The 22422-nt window shown below is 39.1% G+C and overlaps 1 protein-coding gene across 3 annotated transcripts in view; it reads left to right on the top strand.

The window, feature by feature from the left end:
- LOC114473810 (complement C3-like) overlaps window positions 1–22422 on the top strand; it is a 65076-nt gene that overhangs the window by 16239 nt on the left and 26415 nt on the right. For all 3 annotated transcript variants that reach the window (XM_028463659.1, XM_028463775.1, XM_028463741.1), the window contains 22 exons: window positions 1819–1913; window positions 3037–3125; window positions 6239–6321; window positions 6408–6495; window positions 7149–7251; window positions 8285–8405; window positions 10258–10373; window positions 10543–10689; window positions 13821–13920; window positions 14024–14112; window positions 14211–14402; window positions 14530–14685; window positions 14934–15063; window positions 15903–15977; window positions 16084–16284; window positions 16371–16488; window positions 16585–16673; window positions 17964–18103; window positions 18292–18504; window positions 19703–19766; window positions 19867–19956; window positions 20042–20248. In XM_028463659.1, the coding sequence (XP_028319460.1) occupies window positions 1819–1913; window positions 3037–3125; window positions 6239–6321; window positions 6408–6495; window positions 7149–7251; window positions 8285–8405; window positions 10258–10373; window positions 10543–10689; window positions 13821–13920; window positions 14024–14112; window positions 14211–14402; window positions 14530–14685; window positions 14934–15063; window positions 15903–15977; window positions 16084–16284; window positions 16371–16488; window positions 16585–16673; window positions 17964–18103; window positions 18292–18504; window positions 19703–19766; window positions 19867–19956; window positions 20042–20248 (2706 nt within the window). The remainder of the gene's footprint in view (window positions 1–1818; window positions 1914–3036; window positions 3126–6238; window positions 6322–6407; window positions 6496–7148; window positions 7252–8284; window positions 8406–10257; window positions 10374–10542; window positions 10690–13820; window positions 13921–14023; window positions 14113–14210; window positions 14403–14529; window positions 14686–14933; window positions 15064–15902; window positions 15978–16083; window positions 16285–16370; window positions 16489–16584; window positions 16674–17963; window positions 18104–18291; window positions 18505–19702; window positions 19767–19866; window positions 19957–20041; window positions 20249–22422) is intronic.

The raw sequence follows: 22422 nt of genomic DNA, 5'->3' as shown, positions 1-22422 counted from the left end.
CGCTTATCAAAATATAAAATTCATAATAAGAAAGAAAAAACCCAACAAGACCCACATGAACAAGCATTTAGCCATCTAACAAATCAACATCGTAAAACACCATTAAAGAAACATAAACAATTATTTAATATAGCCTCCATACTCTCCCAACAAGATATATCTCATGACACGGCAGCACATCTGTTGTTTGTGTTGGAAACACAGAAACACGGAGAAAATCACAACAACAACAGCTCAGAACAGCCTCAGTGAGGCGCATCCACAAAGTAAATCCTTCCTTTTGTACCATTCACTGTGAAAAGTATGAAACATTTTCTGACCTTACCTTTGCTAAAGGTCTGGAAACTCAGGTGTTGGTCTCCCATCTTTTAAAAGCTGTTGTTTTTCCTAAAAAAAAAAAAGTTTATCTATCGCCTCTAGTGCCTGTAGTGTTATCCTGCCCACTCGCTAGAGCGAGAGAGAACGTAGCAGCAGCGGTCACATGGGATAAATTCACTAATGTACTGTGAACCTACGTATAGCATTTAACATAGCGCAGTTACGTCCAAAGGCAGCTTAGAGAGCTGCCTTTGGACGTAAATGGTTGTCATCTTGGGGAACTGACGGCGCATGCGCAAACACGTAAAAACACACTATAAGAACAGAGGCACAGCAGCTGTGTGCTTTTGGGAGGGGACGTGGCCTCCTCCTGCCTTACAGCAAATTCAGAAGGCAGCCGTTCCAGGAAATAGCGCTGTTTAGTAATTTGGGCTATGAAACTCACAAAATGCGGACACTTTCAAACTTCTAGGTACTGTAGGCTATTGGAAATGGAAAAATAAATAATTTATTATTGTATTATAACTAAAACAAATAATCAAAATATCAATTCACCCTTGGGTAGGCACTGCCTACCTTGCCTACCCTGACGGCACGTCACTGGTTCTGTTCCTGGTAAGTTCAATAAGTAATCCAATAGTGTGGCCATTTCCAGTGAGACAAACGATCCTTCTCTTAAACTTCCACGGTGGAATCCATCTGAGAGAGTTCGGAGAGTTTGGCTCCTTTCGTCGTTAACTGCGGCTTCCAGTCGTGCTGCCAACGTAATCCAACTTTGCAATAGATCAGGAAAATGCCAGATCCAATCAGCAGAAGACCCGATATCATAAATTCCAATTTGGTGGTGGACGTCTTCCACGTCCTCAGGACTTGCAAACTCTCTCATTGCCCATCCTTCTAGTAGAGAGATTTGACCAAAAGCGAAAAAAGACCAGATAATCAATTCCATGATTAGATTCAGGATCAGGATGTTGATAGAGGCTCCTGTTAGATTTAAACAAGACGAAACAAGACAAAAGAGCAGCAAGCAGGGAAATGAGGGAGAGGGAAAAATAGCGTCCTTCTACTCTGAGAGCAAGCAGGAAATTGTCATCTGTGTCTTTCTTTCTTAACTTTGTGCCCACTGATAATTCAGTTGTTTTTACTTTATTGCAGAGTCTATTGTCAATTGAATTAAGGGGAAATAAAGTCTGGTACCCAGAGGCTCAGACTCGAGGCTGCCAAGTTGCTCACCACAACACCGGAAGTTTCTTATATATATTTCTTATATAGTTATATTTTGTAACCTATTATTTGACTCTAGTGATCGACAAAATACAAACTAGAAAGGATTTATTTGATTCATTTTTAATGTTAACAGTAACTGTTTCCATAGGCTAAACAAATTAAAAAGTTTCTGAACATATTTACAGACTTTCATTTATTGTTTTATTTTAACTTGTGATTGACATGCTGACATCCATCACGAGGCATTGACCAGTGTTTTCTCTTTGGTGTCAGTTCTTTTCAGGGTGTTTGCACTCACGCCCCAAATGACGCCTCTGGAGAGGACAGTGGATGGTGGAGTTGGGACCAGTATAGATATTGATATTGAGGTATTGTGACTTTCTTTTCAGATGAGTCCAGTTTGATAACAAAAAGCTATTCTTTTTGGGATTGCATTATTTTTTGCATTAGAGATTTCAAAGTCTAACTGAAATTGACAAAAGCATGCTGCCAAAACCTTTGAAGTAAAAAACTGATGAGGATTTAAATTTAGTCTCAGATATACATTCTAAATAAAAAACCTCACAGTAGTAAATGTCATGAGGTAAAGAGTTGGACGACCGAAATTCAGACATAAATACCATTTATTAGAAAAAACAAATACCAACCAAAGAACACAACAAAGATAAAGAAAAGTACAAACAAAAAGCTAAGGATCTGACTGACTGACTGACTCAGACATCCTAAGTCTCCCAGGTGTTCCAGGAATCCCTCCAATATTAATAGTGTCACCATGATGTTCATAAATTATGTATCATCTCTTAGAATACTGAGAAAGCCTGTGCATGTGTTTGTGCCACACTTGTGCATGAAAAGAATGAGGTCGTAGAGCGAAACCAGCCATGTGTGTCCAGACAGTTGACCAATCAGAGGTGGTTTTCTTATATGTAACATTTTATTCATTCAGGAATGCAGTCATAATCTTTCTAGCAAGAACATAATGGCAAAGGCAGAACGGCTGAAAAAAATTTGAAAGAAATGGCACATTATAAGGTCTGCATGTACACTTGCAAAACAATTTTCTCCTGTTCTTCTGATGTCTGTGACTGACAAATACACATACCGATCCGGTAGGGAAGAAATCACAGACCAATGACAAAGCAAACACTGTGTAAAACCACTCCCTCAAATAGTGAAGCAAGGCACTCGAGAGATGAGGCAAAGTTCAGTGGAAACGGCACAGCACAGATATACTAACAAAAAAGATTGTAGACACAAACAGAATCCATGAAGCACAGAAACAAACAAACTAGAAAACTAACTAAATACCAACAAAATACTTATAATGAAAATCAGCAGAAAGAGGAACCCAAATGAGGTTTGAAACTACTACGTTTATTTATAAGAGAGAATTCACACTCTTTACTCCACTGAAACAATTTAGTAAATGTTATAAAGCACAAAACCTCAACCCATCAAATGTGGCAGTAAACTAAATATTTTTACTTTCAGACTCCTGATGGCATCGTCTTACCACAAACGACAAAAACTTTGAAATCAGGCATTCATGCTGGAAATTATTATCTCCCTGACCTTGTAACGTAAGTATTTCACTTTGATCCCAGGCTACATTGAACTGAGAAGGTCTACAGGAAAGTATGGAGAGCAGCAGTGTATGGTTTAGAGAGGGCACGAAGAAAAAGACACTAGGCTGAACTGGACTTCAACATTTATAACTGGAGTTACAAATGTTGAGGTTTTAAGTTACTGAGTTAGCAGAATGAATGAGATCAGTTAGTAAAAACTGCATCAAAGGGACAACTGTTCTCAGACAGTTTAGTGGAACAGCATGAGTGATGAGACTAAGATGGTTTGGTATTGTGAGTAGATTTGATTATTATGTAGGGAAAAAGATGCTAAGGCCAGAGAAGACAATGAAGGCCAGTGAGGATGTTAATGGATGCAGTGAAGGGAAACATTGTGAGGAAGAAGGAAAGAGGTGGGAGGAGAATGAGCAGACATATATATATATATATATATATATATATACTATGTATATATAAAAATACTGTATATATTACATGTTAGAAATATAGCTATAACTTTTAATATCACTTATTAAACCTGTAGGAGGAGTTAATAATATGTGATATAAATAAGAATACTAATTATGATTATTAATATTACTTCAATATTTGCGGGGTGCCAGCACAATTATGTCTAAGTTTTTAGACTAAATCTATTAATGTGAAATCAGGGAAAAGTTTATTCTAACAGCAAATCTACACCATCATCCCAGCTTTAATGAAACAGAGGAATCAAAGATTACGTTTAACCTTTTATTCACAATTCAACAATTAACACGGTCAAACATCAATTGAAATGGGATAATTAAATCATAATAAAATGCATTTCTAGGCTAATAAAAGTGAGGATTATATGTAATGAAGTAAAATCACTATTCTAGGAGAATGCTAATGTACTAAATATTGAATAAAAATGCAGGATACATATTCAAATAATAAGATCATAAAATCAAAGAATAAAATCATAAAGAGAGCTCATAAAACAAAGAAGGAAGACAGACAGGAGAGAACGAACAAACATGAATGAGATGAACTGTGTGTGAAACATGTTGTGAGCGTATGTAAGTGTGTAGTTATGGAAGTATGTGTGTGAACTATTGTGGATCAAGTTTGCTAATGAAAGTTCGTTCAGGTACCTTAAAGATGATGTCATGGTTGGACCTGGAGGTTCTGTATTGTAGAAATGCAGCAGGATGTGCCACCGTTCAGTTCTGTTGCGTTTCAACAGAGTATAGCCCTCCAGCCGATCCAAGCGGTTCTGGCCTTCGCAGCTGGGTTAGAGAATGGCTCGTGGCTTACCACAGTGGGTTGCGAGCCGGGCTTCTTTCGGTTGTTACGCACGTCACTGGATGCTGGATTCGTCCGAACCAAGCAGCTGTTGATTCCAAAAATCTAACTGTTTCAACTAAAAATAAAATAAAATAAATGAAAAGATGGGGAAGGGAAACGCATTGAGCATGAAACTCCAGCGTCCCAAAACTGAAGTTAGGAGCGGCTTTCTTCCTTTTAAAAGCTTATCTTTGAGACTCGCCTCCCAAGAGGAAAGGCTTCGTTGATTGGTTTAAAGTTGCCAGCATCTCAGCTGACTGCCTGTGGGTGTGTCTGGGGTGTGTGTGTAAAGTGGAATGACAGACAACAGAGGGAATTCCTAAACATAGAAAAATGCCTGAATTAATTCCACATATCTTAATATATCATGTATTATGAGACATTTTGATACCAGACACGACTGGAAAATAGCCTAATATTACTTTTGGAACCGGTTAATGAATTTTACTCGTAAACATAAATGTCAAAAATCATGCGATGCCTCTTCTTTACTATATGGTTGCATTAGATACCTTAAATTAACTTTTGTGATGTTTTCTGGTGTTTTAAGCACTTTTTAAATGATGAAACATTTAAAATAGCATTCTGTGGGTATAAAATTATCTGAAAAGAGTGGAATAGGACAGACAATTGTCACGGCAAATTTGCGGTTGACCTCATTTGGAGACATGATTTATTGCTCTGGTTGAATGATGGAGTCCAGTCGGAGCATTGATGATTTTATAAAAAAGATTTATTATAAAATAAAATAAAAAGGAGTAAAAAAGAAGCTTCCATCCTGAAAGAATGAAAGCTCAGGCTCGTGGCAGAGCAAAAAAGGCAAAACCCGCTCAAGACCCGCTCTGTCTAACAGTTTCACAGCTTAAGGTTTTATACAGATAACACAAGAAGTTCCACCCTGAGGTAAGGAGAAGGGGGAGTCAGCTGCCCAACAGTGGAAAACATTTGGGGATGATGAGGACGTGTATATTATGAGGAAGATTGGGCGCCACTCTTATCTAACCTTGATAGTGTGTGCGTTCGTGTATATCTGCATGTGAGTTTGAGTTTTGGCCTTCAACAGAGACTCTGTGTTGCAATACGATCTGTACTGTTTAATCTAACATGATTCAGCTGTTCAAAAGTGCAAAGAGTAATGGAGTCATCATGTATTAAAACATGACAAATTGTACACATGAACATACATTTGACGATATGATGATAAATATAAAAAATTGCCATAACACAATATTTGCAAATTCAATTTCTGCAGAAACCATTCCAATAATGTTTTTGTTTGTAACTTTTCAAACATAATACAATTTCTTTGTTCTCCCTTCTTCACTGGGACACACCTCAGAGAAGGGGCCAAGAAAGTGTCCTTCTGTGACATTTCACCAAAGGGGGTCAGGGGTCAGTGGGACAGTTCTGTGATCTTACAGCATCCCAAAGGTATCTGTTTGTAAAGGAGGGAGACGATGGATGTTCTTCCCCCATGTGGAGTCGTAAAAAGAGTTCGTACTGAATATTTCAAAGAGTTGGGTCAGTCTTTTCGGCTACGGTATTGGGTTCAAAGGCTGCATAGTGGGGTTAGCTATGCACCTCAAAGTTGCGGGGGCAGTTATTGTGTAAACAGTTTGTGATAAAGAAACAGGCTCCTTGGTTAATTCCTGTTCAGAAGAGGGTCTTTAGGCTTGATGTGGTTTGGTTCCCTACAAACCCAAGGCATGCATAAAAACCATCTTTGATGTTGCAGTGGTAAAACTACATTTTAAATTTCTTCTTAATGAGAGTTTTGTGTTGTCTGTCTATCTGTGCAGTCGTGGGGTGTGGAAGTTGGTGGCAAGGTTTCAAACAAACCCACAGCAGAGCTTTTATTCTAATTTTGAGGTCAAAGAATATGGTAAGTACATGAACTTATTATTATGATAATTGACCCTTTTCATAGACTGTGTGTATTTTAACGGTCTCGATATTTTACCGATACAGTACTTCCCAGTTTGGAGGTAAAACTGGAACCTGTGGTTTCGTTCTTCCAAGTGGATAGTACCGAATTTACAGTCAACATCAGGGCGAGGTACGTAAAGAGCTTTTTTCTAGGGAATTTGAGGTTGGTTCTTAACTCATGGGTCAGGACCCAAAAGTGGTTAGCAAACCATTTTACAAAGGAGCTTCAGGATTTTTCTTTGACAAAAATGTGTAAACTTTCATGTTAAAGTGGGACTGACTTATGCATTGAGTGGAGGCTGTTCACACTTGTTAAATGAACTAAGCAGCTCGTTGAATTGCTGAGAACCCCTCTAGCATTATAACCTGTGAATCATCCTGGTTTTTATAACTAAATCATTTTAATTGTAACACTATGCCAAAAAAGTAAATGTTGATTGATTTGTGTCCAGCTCTTGACATTGTAGCCTAATTATTTTTAATTTAAGGTATTTATTTATTTTTTTTATAAAAATGGAAGAATGACTTCCCTCAATGGATTGAGTCCTGGTTATTACAAGTGAAATTAGCTTTTTGCTGAGATGGAGGCTGATGATGTTTTGGAGGCAGCTTTCCTCATGAACCACAACTGTTCACCCAGCTAGAGAGTGACTGGGCGTGTCCTAACTGCTCGAGAAGCCCCACCCATAATCAAGGCTTTTTTTGAAAGTCCAGCCTATACGTTGGCCTACACTTCGAGGGTGTAGTAACACTTTAAAGATAATTTTGTCTTGTGGTCTTTAGGTATTTATTTGGTGAAAAAGTGGATGGGACAGCTTTTGTGGTATTTGGAGCCATCACTAACAAAAAAAGAAAGACCTTTCCAAGATCTCTGCAGAGAGTGACTGTAAGTTTTTCCAATTAAACTTTGGACATATTCACACCTGCCTGTTTGTTCTGACTCAGAGAGCCTTTTCTTCAAAGATCAATTTGTTTGGACATACGTATGTGAACACAGCAATTGCTCTCTGTAGCGGTATAAAACAAGTTCTCTTGAGTTGACCTAGAAGAGGTGGTCTCGGCTGGCTTCCATTTAACACCAGTAGCAGTTCATTTGCAATGAGATCATAACCAACCCAGAAATCGACACAAATGACTCATCACTGTGGTTGATCCACCAATAAAGGGACACAGCACAGTGAAGGAGATCAGATGCTTCATTGAAATGTGGGCAGATGAGCTGCTTAGAGTTGAGCTTACCTGATGCACAGCCTGTAGTGTGTGTGAATACTTGATGCCCAGAAAGTCGCCCAGTCTGAAACTAAGCATCTTACAACCCGACATTAAAACAAATTTGTTTTATCTAAGCTGGCTCAACCTTCTTCTGTCCATGATTCAGAGCTTGTTCTACTGTAGTTTTTGAATCAACTCTCATATATACAGTATAACACAATGAAAGATGTCCGCTTCAAGCCTTTAGATTTTATTGCACACTTCAATCACATCGATATTGAAAGACACCATGCAAAATTTGATATGTTGAACAGAACCGTCCCGTATGATGCACCCGGCATGATTTTTACATCTATCAAGTCAGCCATAACAAAGTTCCAGTTCTAGAATATCCATTCCGAACATGTATAACTGCTTCATTGATGTTCCATCATCTTACTCTGGAGAAGGTTGAATTGCTATTTTACCCAGTGTTTTTTCTGACCAATGAGAGAACAGCTGCTCTGTGAAAGGCTTATGTTTACAACTTTGTACTGCTACAGACTGTTGCTGTGTGAACACAAACGACCCAAATGAAATATCCAAATATTCTATCGATTTATTTTTTGAATTGTAACAAAGCAAACAGGCTTTGATAAAAGATTAAGATAAAACCACTGAAATTTCTGCATCTCTATCTAATGCATGATTTGCTTGAATTATTTTAGATCTCTAAAGGAGTGGGAGAGGTCACCCTGCAACGAGACCACATCACGCAGATCTTCAACAACACAGATTCGCTTGTAGGGGACTTCATATTTGTGTCTGTCAGTGTGTTGACAAAGAGCGGTAAGCATTGAGAGGATGTGAACTTCTATTCAAATTGTACAGAAAACTAAACTTTTTTTCTTGGATCTGAACTGGTACATTAAAAAGTAGAGATGATTCATGCCGATACTGTCCAACACAAATTTTACGACTTGCAATAATAACCAATATATACATAAGCCCCCTTCCTCTAACCTTATATCTCCATGGAAATAATAATGCATTGGATTTTATATATTGCGCTTTTCACAGACACTCAAAGCGCTTTACATTGCATTATTTTTTTCATATGATACACAGTGGTGGGAAGCTACTATTGTAGCCATTGACGGAAGCGAGACTCCAATAGTACGCCATCGGCCCCTCCGACCACACCACATTCATACTCGGCAATGTGGGTGAAGTGTCTTGCTTAAAGGACACAATGACAGATACCCTAGAGCAACTCCCACCCCACTGTGGCACCTGTAAATGTCAGCGGTCTCCCATCAAGTACTAACCAGGTCCAGCTTAGCTTCGCTTCCGAGATCTGACGAGATTGGGCAATGACAGGCAGGTGTGGCCAGTGACGTGCCGTGACCACTAAGGTTGGGTAGGCACGTTGCAAATCGAGATCACCAATGACAATTTCATATGTTTCTGCTGGCAAGTGTTAATTCAATTCAAATCAATTTTATTTGTACAAAGCAATTTCCAACAAAGTCATCTCAATGCGCTTATCAAAATATAAAATTCATAATAAGAAAGAAAAAATACCAACAAGATCCACATGAACAAGCATTTAGCCATCTAACAAAATCAACATCATAAACACCATTAAAGAAGCATAAACAATTATTTAATATGACCTCCATACTCTCCCAACAAGATATATCTCATGACACGGCAACACATCCGTTGTTTGTGTTGGAAACACAAAAAAAATGAAACAACAACTCACAACAGCCTCAGTGAGGAGCATCCACAAAGCCAATCCTTCCTTTTGTACCATTCACTGTAGAAAGCACCAACAATGTTCTGACCTTACCTTTGCTGAAGCTCTGTTAATTCAGGTGTTGGTCTCCCATCTTTTAAAAGCTGTCGTTTTTCCTCAAAAAAAAGTTTCTCTATCATCTCTAGCGCTGTCATCCTGCCTGTAGTGTTATCCTGCCTACTAGCTAAAGAACGTAGCAGCAGCTGTCACGTGGTATTTATTCACTAATGTACTTTGAACTTACGTATAGCATTTAGCATAGCACGGTTACGTCCAAAGGCAGCTCTCTCCGCTGCCTTTGGACGTAAATGGTTGTCATCTTGGGACCTGACTGCGCATGCGCAAACACGTAAAAACACGCAATGGGAACTGAGGCAGAGGAGCAACGTGCCTTTGGGAGGGGGCGTGGCCTACCTCTGCCTTACAGCGGAGTGAGAAAGAGAAAAAAAAAAGGACTGTGCAGCTGTTCCAGGAAATAGCGCTGTTTAGTAATTTGGGCTATGAAACACTTTCAAACTTATAGGTACTGTAGGCTATTGGAAATGGAAAAATAAATAATTATTACAAATAATCAAAATATCAATTCACCCTTGGGTAGGTACTGCCTACCTTGCCTTCCCTGACGGCACGTCACTGGGTATGGCCATGATAATTTGGGATGCCCCACTGGATGTTTCCCACAAATAAACATCATCTGTGCAAAATAAGAATACTTATTCAACTTCGTAATGGAACCATTTTCGATTTTAATTTGTTGTCTCAAACAACAGATGTCTAGGTCTCAGTAGTCGTCCAGGATAATTGTCTAAGCAGTTAAACAGTTGTAAGAACTCCACAACAAACAGTGAAAGTTACTCAGCTTGTCTGTGTGTGTGTCTGTAATGTCTTTTTTGGCCATAGGCAGTGAAATGGTGGAGGCAGAATTAACAGATATCAAGATTGTAAAGTCTCCATACTTCATCCAATTCACAAGGACTCCCAAGTATTTCAAACCAGGGATGACCTTTGATGTCATGGTAATTCTACACATAACAAATTCATTCATGGATTTGTTATGTTATCTGTAAGCCATGGAATTATTTGCTCCCTCCACAGTGGGTGATTCACAAGAGTCCCAGTCATCATTCTTATTGCAGCTTTGGGCCTCCTATGAATATAATAACTATCTGTTTCCTCTGAGGGCAGGTTAAAGTTACTAACCCAGATGAGACTCCTGCTGCGGGAATTACTGTGGTGGTTAATCCTGGTGAGGAGGAGGGAATAAGTGATGACAATGGTATAGCAAGGCTGTCTGTCAAAACAGGAGGAAGTAATGACCGTTTGGTCATCACCGTAAGTCTTTGTTTTAAATGCCTATTCTTAATGTCAATGCAAACATGGTATTTTAAAAGTCCATATTTTCAAGATTTCTAACATTCACTTGTGTGATGCTTTAGATTCCTTCATCAACATTTCATGTCAGAATTATAATTCAGTCCCTCCAATTGTGCAGGTTTTTTGCCTCAATCACTGCAACTTTCCTGAATTTTGACCAAGTACCGCAGGCCCGTGCAGAGACCTCCAAAGTGGCAGGTGCTCAAATCAAAATAGGGCACTTATTACCGGTTCATATCATGCATCTTGGTCAATATCAGACAGTTTCATATACAGTATATAACAAAAGTAGTAGGTGTGGAAATGAAAAGAGATTTTATTGTAACAGAATATATAAAACAAACAACTTGTAGCACATATTTTAAGCAAAATGTTTTCATTCTAAATGAACTGAGAGCTCCTTTGATTGGAAGATTATCTATGATTTAAGATCTTACTGGCACTGCTCGGCTGAGGAGGAGATGAGGGAAAGATTGGGAGCGTCATGACAAAGAAAGAAAAAACAAAAGTACATGAGCACACTGTTGGTATTTTAGTACAGTGTAATAAACCATTAATACCAAATGCTTTGCCAGACTTACAGTGCATGACAGTAGTACATTCTTAATTGGTACACTAGCAGCAAACTGGAACATGGAACTGCAGACATAAAATAACAGTGGAGATTAACTCAATTTTTTGCCCTAATAAAGATATTAACATTCCTAATCAGCACTCTATTGATCACCTCATTTTATGATCTAACGTTATGTGTGTTTCATCACCTGTAAACAGATTCTTCTTTCCCTCTTCTCTTGTTCTCCTGCCTTTTCTATTATTCCTCCTTCGTGATCTTCTTTACTCACCTAACAATTTTTTTTAAACAATTCATCTAACAATTATTTTTGGTTTATTCAAACAGTATTTTTAATCACTTGATTAAAATATTTTTTACTCAAAGTAAATACCAAAAACTTGTTTGAGATCCAAATCATTTTATTCAGCATTTCCCATCTGGTTGGTTTTTAAACATAGTTTCCAGTCTAAGCCAACAATTTGCTCCTTTAGACAGGCTGAACCTGTCTCAGATGAGCAGCAGTGCAGACAGAAGCACTTTTCTCTGATAAATGATGACTGATATTCGCCGCTCCCTAGGAGACCTTATCTTTAACGCTACGTATTCATGTAATTGATTAGGTCAATAAATCGTCCCAGCCTGACTAGCTTATAAGTAAAATAACTTACTTCCCGGCTCTTCAACTCCCTACAGTGACATTTAAGCTCAAATGCAACCTGGGCTCTCCATTGTGTCCTCAGCAGGTTGTGGTGGCACTGGGCAGCCAGATTGGTGGGAGGTTGAGGAGGGGCACAGGTTTACTGGTCATCAAGGATAAAGCTCAAGTTATGTGACGCCACAGTAGAAAATATGTTTCGCTATTTATTTCTAAATATTATTTTTGAAATCATTTATTATATATAAGGGGCAAAAAAGACATTATTGTATATATATATATATATATATATATATATATATATATATATATATATATATATATATATTTAAAAAAACCCAAAAAGGGCACTTAAGCTAAAAAGGACAGGACTCAAGCAATCATTTTCACACACTGGAACTGCTCATGCACGACCTGGGGGATCATAGGTCGGGATGGATATAAACGCCAACAAGCTTGTTCGCTCTGTTGACATTTCCAACCTAACAGCGTTTGTAATTTTATTCCAGAGATCTTTAGTGTTTTAATAGTGTTTATATCATTCATATTACACATATTTGGACTCGAGGGGGGAACCAGGGTTTTCTGCTGATGCCACTTTCAGTCCCATCCAAGCACTTTTAAAAATGATGGGAGCAGCTCAGCAGCAGTATACACAGGTCCCTAGTGGACAAAAATACCAACTACCTGGGTCTCCAGAGGGCAGGATTCGGACTCTACCAGTTTACAAATTTGAAGAAAGTACACAAGATGAACACTAAACAGGCCAATAAGTGAAATCGCTCTGATCAGCTGATTGGTCACTGTTTGAAAAGCAGCATTAGCTTTAGCAGCTGACTCAGCCTTTCTGCATTGGAGACCAATTACACGTTTTTGCAAAAAATCTTTCGAGGAATCAACGCTCCAACGGTAAAAATAATCTAAATCTCGGTCAGACTTGTTGTCTACACCGTCACCCATGGCGAGTTTATACCGCTTGACCTTTGACCTCATGCGCAAGAACTGAACGAGAGCAAGATTTCCGAGAGTGTGAAAAGGCTTATTCATGTGTAATCATGCAATATAGCGAGTTGTAGTCAATACAAAGAGAACCATAAACAAACAACAAGAGGAGCAGAAGGAAATGGACTCAGTCCTGCCCCGAGATCTTCTGCTTTTGTTGAGATTATTGTGATTCAATCATGGATCAGGTCAATAGTTATATGTGAAATACGATGCAATCCCATCTAGCACCTGAAGAAAGCTGAAAGAGCAAAAAGGTTGGTAAATGGATGGAATTACGATCCTCCTTGAACACGGAGTGTTTTGTTTGGAAAATAAATTGGATATTGTATTATGTGTCTGTGCACTACTTTCTGTTCCGCACGGGCTTATCTTTGTTGAATTTATGCAGCACAGCTCCACCGTTCAGCAAAAATAGAAGAGCTGTGTATCTGCTGCAGAGGGCTACAACATGCTGGGGCAGTTACGCAGCTATGCTGGAGCAGATACGCATGCGGAGAAATTTGATTGGCACATTGACTTTAATGGAAACCTATCAAATCTGTCGTGGTTCTGCAGCAGATGCGGAGCAGTTAGAGATCCAGTAAAAATTGGGGGTCAGAATGAACCATTCTTTTGATGTTAAAACTGAACTTGCAAGACAAAACATCTGTTTGTGAGGTGGCCAATCTGAGGTTGCTGTTTTCTCTATCTTGCATTTTGAAAACATGCTTCCCCATGTCAAGCATTTACATATTGGTCTTCGTCAGAGTCGTTATTTACCATGAGTCTGTCTGAGCTGGAATAGAAACACATCCAAGTTGGGGCGGTAGGGATTCAATTCCCACATTGGAAAAATGATTTGTTGTTCACTTCTTTTTGAACTCCTATTTATAGGCCAAGACAATGGTACCAGGTTTGTCACAGGAGAAACAAGCTTCAGCCCAACTTACAGCTTCCTCCTACACCACCAAATCCTCCAGCTACATTCACATTGGTATGGAATGATCTGCTATAACTTACACAATTAATGAACAGAATTGCTTTTATTGAAAGGAATATTAACACATTAAGCGTTTGGTATGTTATTACCTTTGCAGGTGTGGAAACGTCCAAGCTGGAAGTGGGGAATACCCTGAAAATCTCCTTGTCCTTCAACAAACAGCTCGATCTGGACATTACATACCTGGTGAGACGTTAGTGTGGAGAGGGTAGCCTTGGATTTTCTGTAATGATGAAACAGGTGCTTGTCGATTCCGATGCTGAAGTGTTAAATTTTGTCCCTAGATCCTAAGCAAAGGTCAGCTGGTGAAATCTGGAAGGGAGAAGCTACAAGGTCAAGTCCTTATACCCGTTAACATCCGCGTAACCAAAGAAATGTTGCCATCATTCCGCATCGTTGCCTACTATCATCTAGATGACACTGAAGTAGTGTCAGACTCTGTGTGGGTGAATGTCAAAGACTCCTGTATGGGCTCGGTAAGAAAAGTAGGAGAGTTGACATGGGATTGCTAAGGTGTTTAAGAGCCAGTAATTAGTAAGAGTTTGAAGTTCATGTTACTGTACAGATTGATGATATGATAACAGTTATTTTGTTTATGTTTAGCTGACACTCGAAGTAGTGGATCCTCCTCCATTCTTCCTGCCTGGCAAGCCCTTTGAAATGAAAGTCACAGGAGATCCAGGAGCCAAAGTGGGATTAGTGGCAGTTGACAAAGGCGTCTACGTCCTCAACAATAAATTTCGCCTCACACAGAAAAAAGTAATTGCAACCCTACAGCTTTTTTAAACCAACAAACATTCCAGCAACCAATTCCAAGTATCAAATCGGACAATTTTCAGAAGCGTAGAGAGAATGGCATCAAATATTTTTAAACATCTAATAAAGTTCACTTTAGGAACATTTGAAAATAGCATTGGCCCACTTATATAATGATATATTTATCTTTTTTTAATGCCAATTTTATTCAGGAACAAATAAATAAAAGTCTTATTTTGACTGATTTTTAGGTTTGGGATGAAGTAGAAAAGTACGACACAGGCTGCACTCCAGGTGGAGGGAAGGACAGCATGGGGGTCTTTTATGATGCTGGATTGGTGTTTGAGACCAGCTCTGTACCTGGGACTCCTTACAGACAAGGTAAATTACATACCCTACTGTCTAGTATTTCTGTTTCATGAAATAACACCAAAGTAGATGCATATGGAGGACCAGCTCTGTCATAATTAAAAAAATAAAATGAAAAAATGAGCAAAAAAAAAACTACCTCCAGATATATGTGACAAATAAATAAATAAACCACTCAATACCTAAATATATATGCCATAAATAAATCAAATAATACCTAAATATATGCCATACATGTTATATATTTATTGTTTTAATTTTTAATTTTTTTTTTTATAAATGCACATCAGCACACACAATTAAATGTTACACAGGTGAGGGGGCGGGGCTGTCCACACTTTTCACCTATTGGTTAATCGGTGAGCATAAGTAGTATCTATGACACAATACATATTTATGAATTGTGTGATTTATTTATTTATGGATATATATTCAGGAATTGAGTGAATTATTTATTCAAGTTTTTAATTCGTGGCCTATATCTGTATGTATTTATTTTTTTATCCATTTATTTTTAATTATGGCAGTCAGTCCTCTATAGAGGCAAACTAACTTAATGGTTCACTGAAAACATTAAAATTTTCTGGAATAGTTCTGGGTGTGGAAAACTCCCTTTGATGGTCCAGGGTAGTATCTACCGGCTTGTGGGGTATGTGGAGTAAATCTGAAGATCTTTGCCCGAACCCGACAGGATGTTGATGCATTAGGAAAAGTAATGCAAGCCCAATTTCTAAAAAAAAAAACCCAACAAAATAAAAAATAAAAAAAAACATAATTTTGAACTTAAAATTTGTTTCCAGTTCCCAGTATTTTACTCAGGATTTTTCTTGTTTGTTTTTTATTTTCTTCAGAGCTGAAATGTGCAGACTCTGAGAAACCTAGAAGTAAACGAGCTGTTACCATTATGGAAGTCACAACCAGTCTGGGTAATTTCCTCAAACCTTTTTATTATGAATCTTTGACACTGTATTCTTCTCATCATTGTCTTTTTTTTTTTTACATCTGTTTTTTTTTTTTTTACTTTATTTCCAGTCAATAAATATGAAAATAGTGCACTACAAACTGACTGCTGCCTGGACGGAATGAGAGAAACTCCTCTTTCATACAACTGCAATAGACGCAGCAAGTACATTGTGGATGGTAAAGCCTGTGTTGATGCGTTTCTGGATTGCTGTGAGCAGATGCGTGCCATGTTGGATGCTGAAAAGCAGAATAGCTTCAAACTGGCTCGCAGTAAGAAGCAGCAACAAAAAAATATCAAAACTAGCATGATCACACTCATTGTTAATAAATTATTTAAACAATGTTTTTTTCTTTAGCTGAGACAAAAGGAAAATACATGGACAGCAGGCGTATTGACGTTCGCAGCAACTTTGAAGAAAGTTGGCTTTGGAATGACTACTCACTTCCTGCTTGCCCTTCACAAACTCCACATTGGTGAGTTCAACTAAACTCCACTAATTATTGTTAAACTTGTATTCTAAATCTTCCATTAACCATTTGTGTATTGAGTAATACTGTACTGTGTTTCAGTCAAACCACATCCTTCACAAGACAATTCTATTTGCAAGATTCAATCACAACCTGGGTGTTAACAGGCATTAGTCTGTCAAGCACCAATGGTAAGGATGTACTTTTATGCTTGCATACATAAATACATGTGATGAAACCGTTGTCTACCATATACAAGTGTACACACATTCAGGGTGTGAGGAGGGGTACAGCTTGGATTGGTCCCCAATTAAATAAAGGAATTCACAGAGATGCAGCACAGCCAGGTCCTCAGGAACATGACGGCAGCACTTGGGATCAAGATGGGTACAACAGGCAGGGACAGTAAAAGCCCAAACATCTTGCCACCAAGCCAGAAACAGCTAGCCATGACAGGTGATCGGAAGATTCTTGTGAACATTGGCCAACTGTTAGTCTTTCCCCCTGACATTGCAGCTACTAGACATGGTCATCTGGTGCTCTTCACTAAAGTCTGTGTATATCATGGAACTCACAGTACCATGGGAGGACTCTGCTGAAGAGGCATAGGAGTGATGGGAGATGGAAAGCAGATGTCTGTCCAGTTTAAGTGGGATGTAGAGGTCTTGCTGCTACTTCCGCCATGGACAGGTTATGCCACAGACCATAAGATCTGTGTCTGAAGCAGCCGAAACAAGTAGCCAGTGGATATGGCTGAAGTGGAAGGACCCAACAACAGCGAAAGGACACATTCACTAACACTGCACCTCCTTCCCCACTCAATAACCGAGGACAGAACCCCCAAATGGGACACAAGATCAGGCTTTATCACCCTGTAGCTGCCCCCCGTTGATGAGGGTGTCTAGTGTTTAAAAGAATCACCCAATGACTCAAAGGCACACTACTATGTGTCCCAAATTTACATTTGTCAACATCTGCATCTCCTATGACACTTTTATCACCAAGGAACGACAAGGAAGAACTGCCAGGAGCATTCCAAACACTCTTACATCAAGGAGGCCCTCATGAGCATATACAATCTATTGGCACAACGGACAGTTTCATCACATCCTGTGATCATGATTAATTTTTTAGCTTTAGCTTTAGTCATAGTTTTAGTCTTTCTGCCTTTGTTTCCATTTGGTCTGATGTGAGTCAGGTAAAATCTGTGATGCATCGTTTCCTCACTGGTTTGTATTTCAATATATCATTTTTTGCTTTTTTTTTGCACTAATTCACAAATTTCTTACTATGATATACCAGATTTGCCAACAAGCTTTTACCCAGAATGAGAAAAAGAGATGAACCTAAACAGGGTGCATGGTAAACGTTAATTTTTGTTGCGATTATAATTATTATTAATGTTGTGCGTGTTCATTTTCTGTTATACCTCGAGTTGTTCGAATGTTCATTGTATGTTTTATACTTTCCTTACCATAAAGGAATTTGTGTCAGCCAGTCATTAGAGGTGATCGCTCGCAAGGAATTCTTCATTGACCTCAAGCTGCCGTATTCTGCTGTCCGTTACGAGCAACTCGAAATTAGGGCAATCATTCACAACTATGCTCGAGATCCAGTCTTGGTAGGACAGTTTTATTTTTTTTCCTAAAAACAGTGTTTATTTTTTTTTTCAACTTACTGAGTGTATCTGACTTTTTAAATTGTTTAAGTTAGCTGAGAGTTTTATTTTGCAATCACTATTTAATTTTTTATTTTAGATTTTTACATCTGAACTTGATCAACATTTTTTTTTTTTTTTTTTAACTTCAGGTGAAAGTAGAACTGGTAGAGAATCCAAAAGTGTGCAGTTTAGCCTCCAAACGTGGAAAACACGATGAAGAAATCGAAATCGGGGCACGGACCTCAGTATCTGTGCCTTTTGTCATCATTCCAATGGAGATAGGAGAATTAGACATTGTGGTCAAGGCAGCTGTCAGTGAACACTCGATTAGTGACGGTGTCAAAAAAGTACTGCGGGTGGTGGTAGGTAAAATTCTTCTTTTCTGACACATAGAAATATAACATTGTGTTGAAAGGAGTTTGGAATAGTTGTTCAAAATTGTCAAATTCTTTTTTTTTAACAAAAGTTAAAAAGATTTTGTTTAAAAAGTAACTAAACCCCCAAACTTTTGTTTCTGCTGAATACAAATGTATTTGTATATGAAGTCGTGCTTTTGATTGATCCTGTTCCAAGGTCAGAGTGACTGCCCTCTATGGATTGAAACCTAGCTATTACAATTGATTTTTGCTATTGGCTGAGAACAAGATCATGTGATGTTTTGGGGCCATCTTGCTCACAAACAAGCACTGTTAGCTCCGCCCTTTTTATAAAAACTAGCCCCTGTGGGCTCTAGAATATGTGGTGAGTAGGTTGGATTGAGAGAAGAGTGAATAGGATGCAATAGGCATAGACTGCTGGGGGGGGGTCTGGCATGCTCGGTTGGAGAGAGGTTGGAGAGGGCGTTAAGAGAGAGGTCATTTAGGTTAGAGAGGGACCGGAGAGGGTCCCATTCCTCTCTCAAACACTCCCTCTATGTCTGCTTCTTCCCTTGTGTGTTTGCTCCTGTACTCCTTCTGGCTTTTGTCTTGCAGGTCCGTGGGATCCTCAGTGTGGAGTTACAGAGTCTCAGCGGCTCTGTCTCCACCCTTTCCTCTGCACACACCCAACACAGCATAACGTGGATGGCTGTTCATCATAGGAATGGGATTCACACAAGGTTCCTGCTGCTTAACAGAAGGTTTTCCTTGCCGCCATGATGAATTCATGTTGGGTGTGGGATACATATGTATGTGTATATACGTATATATGCATATGTGTGTATCCATAAAATGAAGAGTCCGTCCTTAAGACTGCTCTACTGTAAAGTGTCTTGAGATACCATTGGTTATGATTTGGCGCTATACAAATAAAGATTGATTGATTGATTGATTGATTGAATAGAGAGGTATATTGAGTAATGAGTAGCTAGTTAACATAGCATAGATTGTTCATTGGAGATTTTATAGTATAGACAGGGCGTATCTAAACCGCTCCAGGAGCCCCGCTCATAATAAAGGCATTTTTTGAATTTCCCTCCTAGTGGTAGGCCAGGTGAAAGCAGGGGTTTAGTTACTCTTTAAGTAGCTTGAGAAAAACAGTCCCAGGCAACTGAAAGTAAGTTAGCTATCTTGTGTTTTCTAGTCTGAAGGTGTATTTATTAGTGACCCAAAAATCATATCTCTGGATCCTGTGAATAAAGGACAAGGTGAGTTTAAAAGCTAAAAAAATAACAAATAGTGATGTTATTTTAATTTGGCAAATAACATGTTCTCCAACTTAATCTGGGTTTCTCTTCTTTGCATCAGGTGGCATACAAACTGTTGTTTTCAACAGTCAAATACCAAAAACAGACTTGGTTCAATTTTCACCTCATAATGTACTGATTTCAGTGACAGGTGAGAGATATTCATTATATTATCAATGGATCAGCACATTTACACTGTGTCTTTGGCTCATGTGTAACTTGGTGTCTATGTGCAGGGACAGAAGATGGTTCAGAAATGGTGGAAAACGCCATCAGTGGAAAATCAATGGGAACCCTGATCACACAGCCAACAGGTTGCGGAGAGCAGAACATGATCGGCATGACTCTGCCTGTCATTGCTACCATGTACTTGGATACCACCAACCAGTGGGAAGCTGTGGGCCTTGAGAGACGCGAGGAAGCCCTACAACATATAACAACTGGTAGGCTAACACAGCTGAGTAGATAACAGAAATACTAGGACACACAATACACAGATCACCATAAATGTCATGTAACCCAAAGAACAGGTGAATTAACCCTTAACTCATTCAGTGCCAGCCAATTTCAGATTTTTTACTCCCCTCAGTGCCAGCCGTTTTTGAGCATTTTGACTGAGACCCACAGAATATTTTCTACTATGACTATCTGAAATCTGACACCAGTTTCTGAAAGATTGACACCTCTACTTTCATCAAAAAAAAAAAATTGTTTCTGGCTCATTCTTTTGTAATCAGCCGTTGAATAGAGCAAGTTTTACACAAATCTTCAGTTTCAGAGCAAAAAGCTGAGAAAAAAGCCTTTTTAAAAAAAAAAAAAACCCTGTGAGTGACTTTAATACTAGAAGTCCCAGGATTTTTCAGACCTCCTATAAGTCCTAGCAATGGGTCAAAAGACCCTCAGCTCAAACTGACACCAACAATCAGCATCCTTTCATTTGTAAATGAAGCAATGTGACATTGTTGGAGGACTCAGCAGGGGAGGAAAGGAATTTTTCACACCTTACAAGTCTTTTCACACTCTCGCTCTGGTTCAGTACTTCAGCATTTGGTCTCCAAAGTAGAAGTGATGAGTTAGCTGCTAAAGCTAATGCTGCACACAAGCTAAAAAATCAATCAGCTAAACAGTGCTATTTCACTTATCGGCCTGTCCATCTTGTGTACTTCCTTCAAATTTGTAAAATAATATCTTAATAAAAATAATTATGGCCCTGGTTAGAGAATGGTGTGAGAACTCATACTGTGCTTTTCACACTAGAAAATCTAGCTTAACTATCAATAGTAACAATACATGTTATTTATAAGCACATTTCAAAAACACTTTACAAGTTTTTATAGCTTTTCTATAAACCGCTTTCAAGACATCATGCGGCACCTACGCTTTGATGACATATTCACGCGCAGAGAGCAGTGGTGACCGATAAGTTTGCTGCAATTTCCGATGTGTGGGGATTGTTTGTCACCAACTACATCACATCCTACAACCCTGGTCGACACATCACTATTGATGAACAGCTTTTCCCGTCAAAGACTCGCTGCTGTTTCCTGCAGTACATTGCAACAAAACCTGACAAATTTTGGATCAAATTTTGGGTGGCTTGCGATTTGAAATCCAAGTACATCTGCAATATCCTCCCATATCTTGGCAAGGACCCCAGTCGTCCTAGTGGGGAGAGACTGTCAGAGAGTGTGGTGATGAGGCTGATGGAACCATTCATGAACAAGGGCCAAACTGTCACCACCAACAATTTCTTCACATCGCTCTCACTTGCACAATGACTGCTTAGCCTGAAAACCACCATCCTTGGCACAGTTAACAAGATTCACAGGGAAATTCCTCTGTCAACTAGACAAACGGACCGCATTCAATTCACCACTCAGGTATGTTGCAGGTCTTTTTTTCATCAACACCTGTGTGTCATTGTGTGTGCTGTGAAAATAACAATTTATCTTATTTATTAGGTGTTTTCAACCACTGGTGCCATGCTGACAGTGTATGCGCCCAAATGGAAGAAGACCGTCTACGTTTTCAGCAGCATGCACAGCATGGTTGAGATTGAGGATACCACCAAAAGGAAGCCAAACACCATCACCCAATACAACACCACAAAGTGCGGCGTAGATGTGATGGACCAGATGGTACGGGAGTACAGTGTGTGCACAGGAACACGGCGATGGCCAGTCGCAGTGTTCTACAACATGATTGACATGGCAGCACTGAACACATATGTGCTATATCAAACATGCACCGGGAGGAAGGAGAGATGGATAGACTTCGTGTTGGAGCTTGCAACAGAGTTGCATAACTCTCATGTGGGTGCGAAGACGGCATGCAAGGAGCAACTTCTTCGTCAACAACCTCCCACACCTGATCTTGGGAAAAGGGCTAAGTGTCAGGTCAACCATGTGTTGACTGCTACAAATACACATGTGGCAAATGTAGAAAGAACATACCATGGCAGTGCCAGGCATGTTCTGACCAATGCTGAGTGAGGGAGTGAGTGCTGAAATCTCTCACACACACACACACACACACACACACACAGACACCCCTCCTGTGGTGCCTTGTTTACATAACAAAAGCGTCTGTTTGCAGTTTAGGAGAAGGTGTTAGGTAA

The sequence above is a fragment of the Gouania willdenowi genome, chromosome 1 (assembly GCF_900634775.1).
Source record: "Gouania willdenowi chromosome 1, fGouWil2.1, whole genome shotgun sequence".
NCBI classification, from domain to species: domain Eukaryota; kingdom Metazoa; phylum Chordata; class Actinopteri; order Blenniiformes; family Gobiesocidae; genus Gouania; species Gouania willdenowi.
The sequence above is the reverse complement of the archived record's forward strand: the minus strand, read 5'-3'. Positions and strand labels throughout refer to the sequence as shown.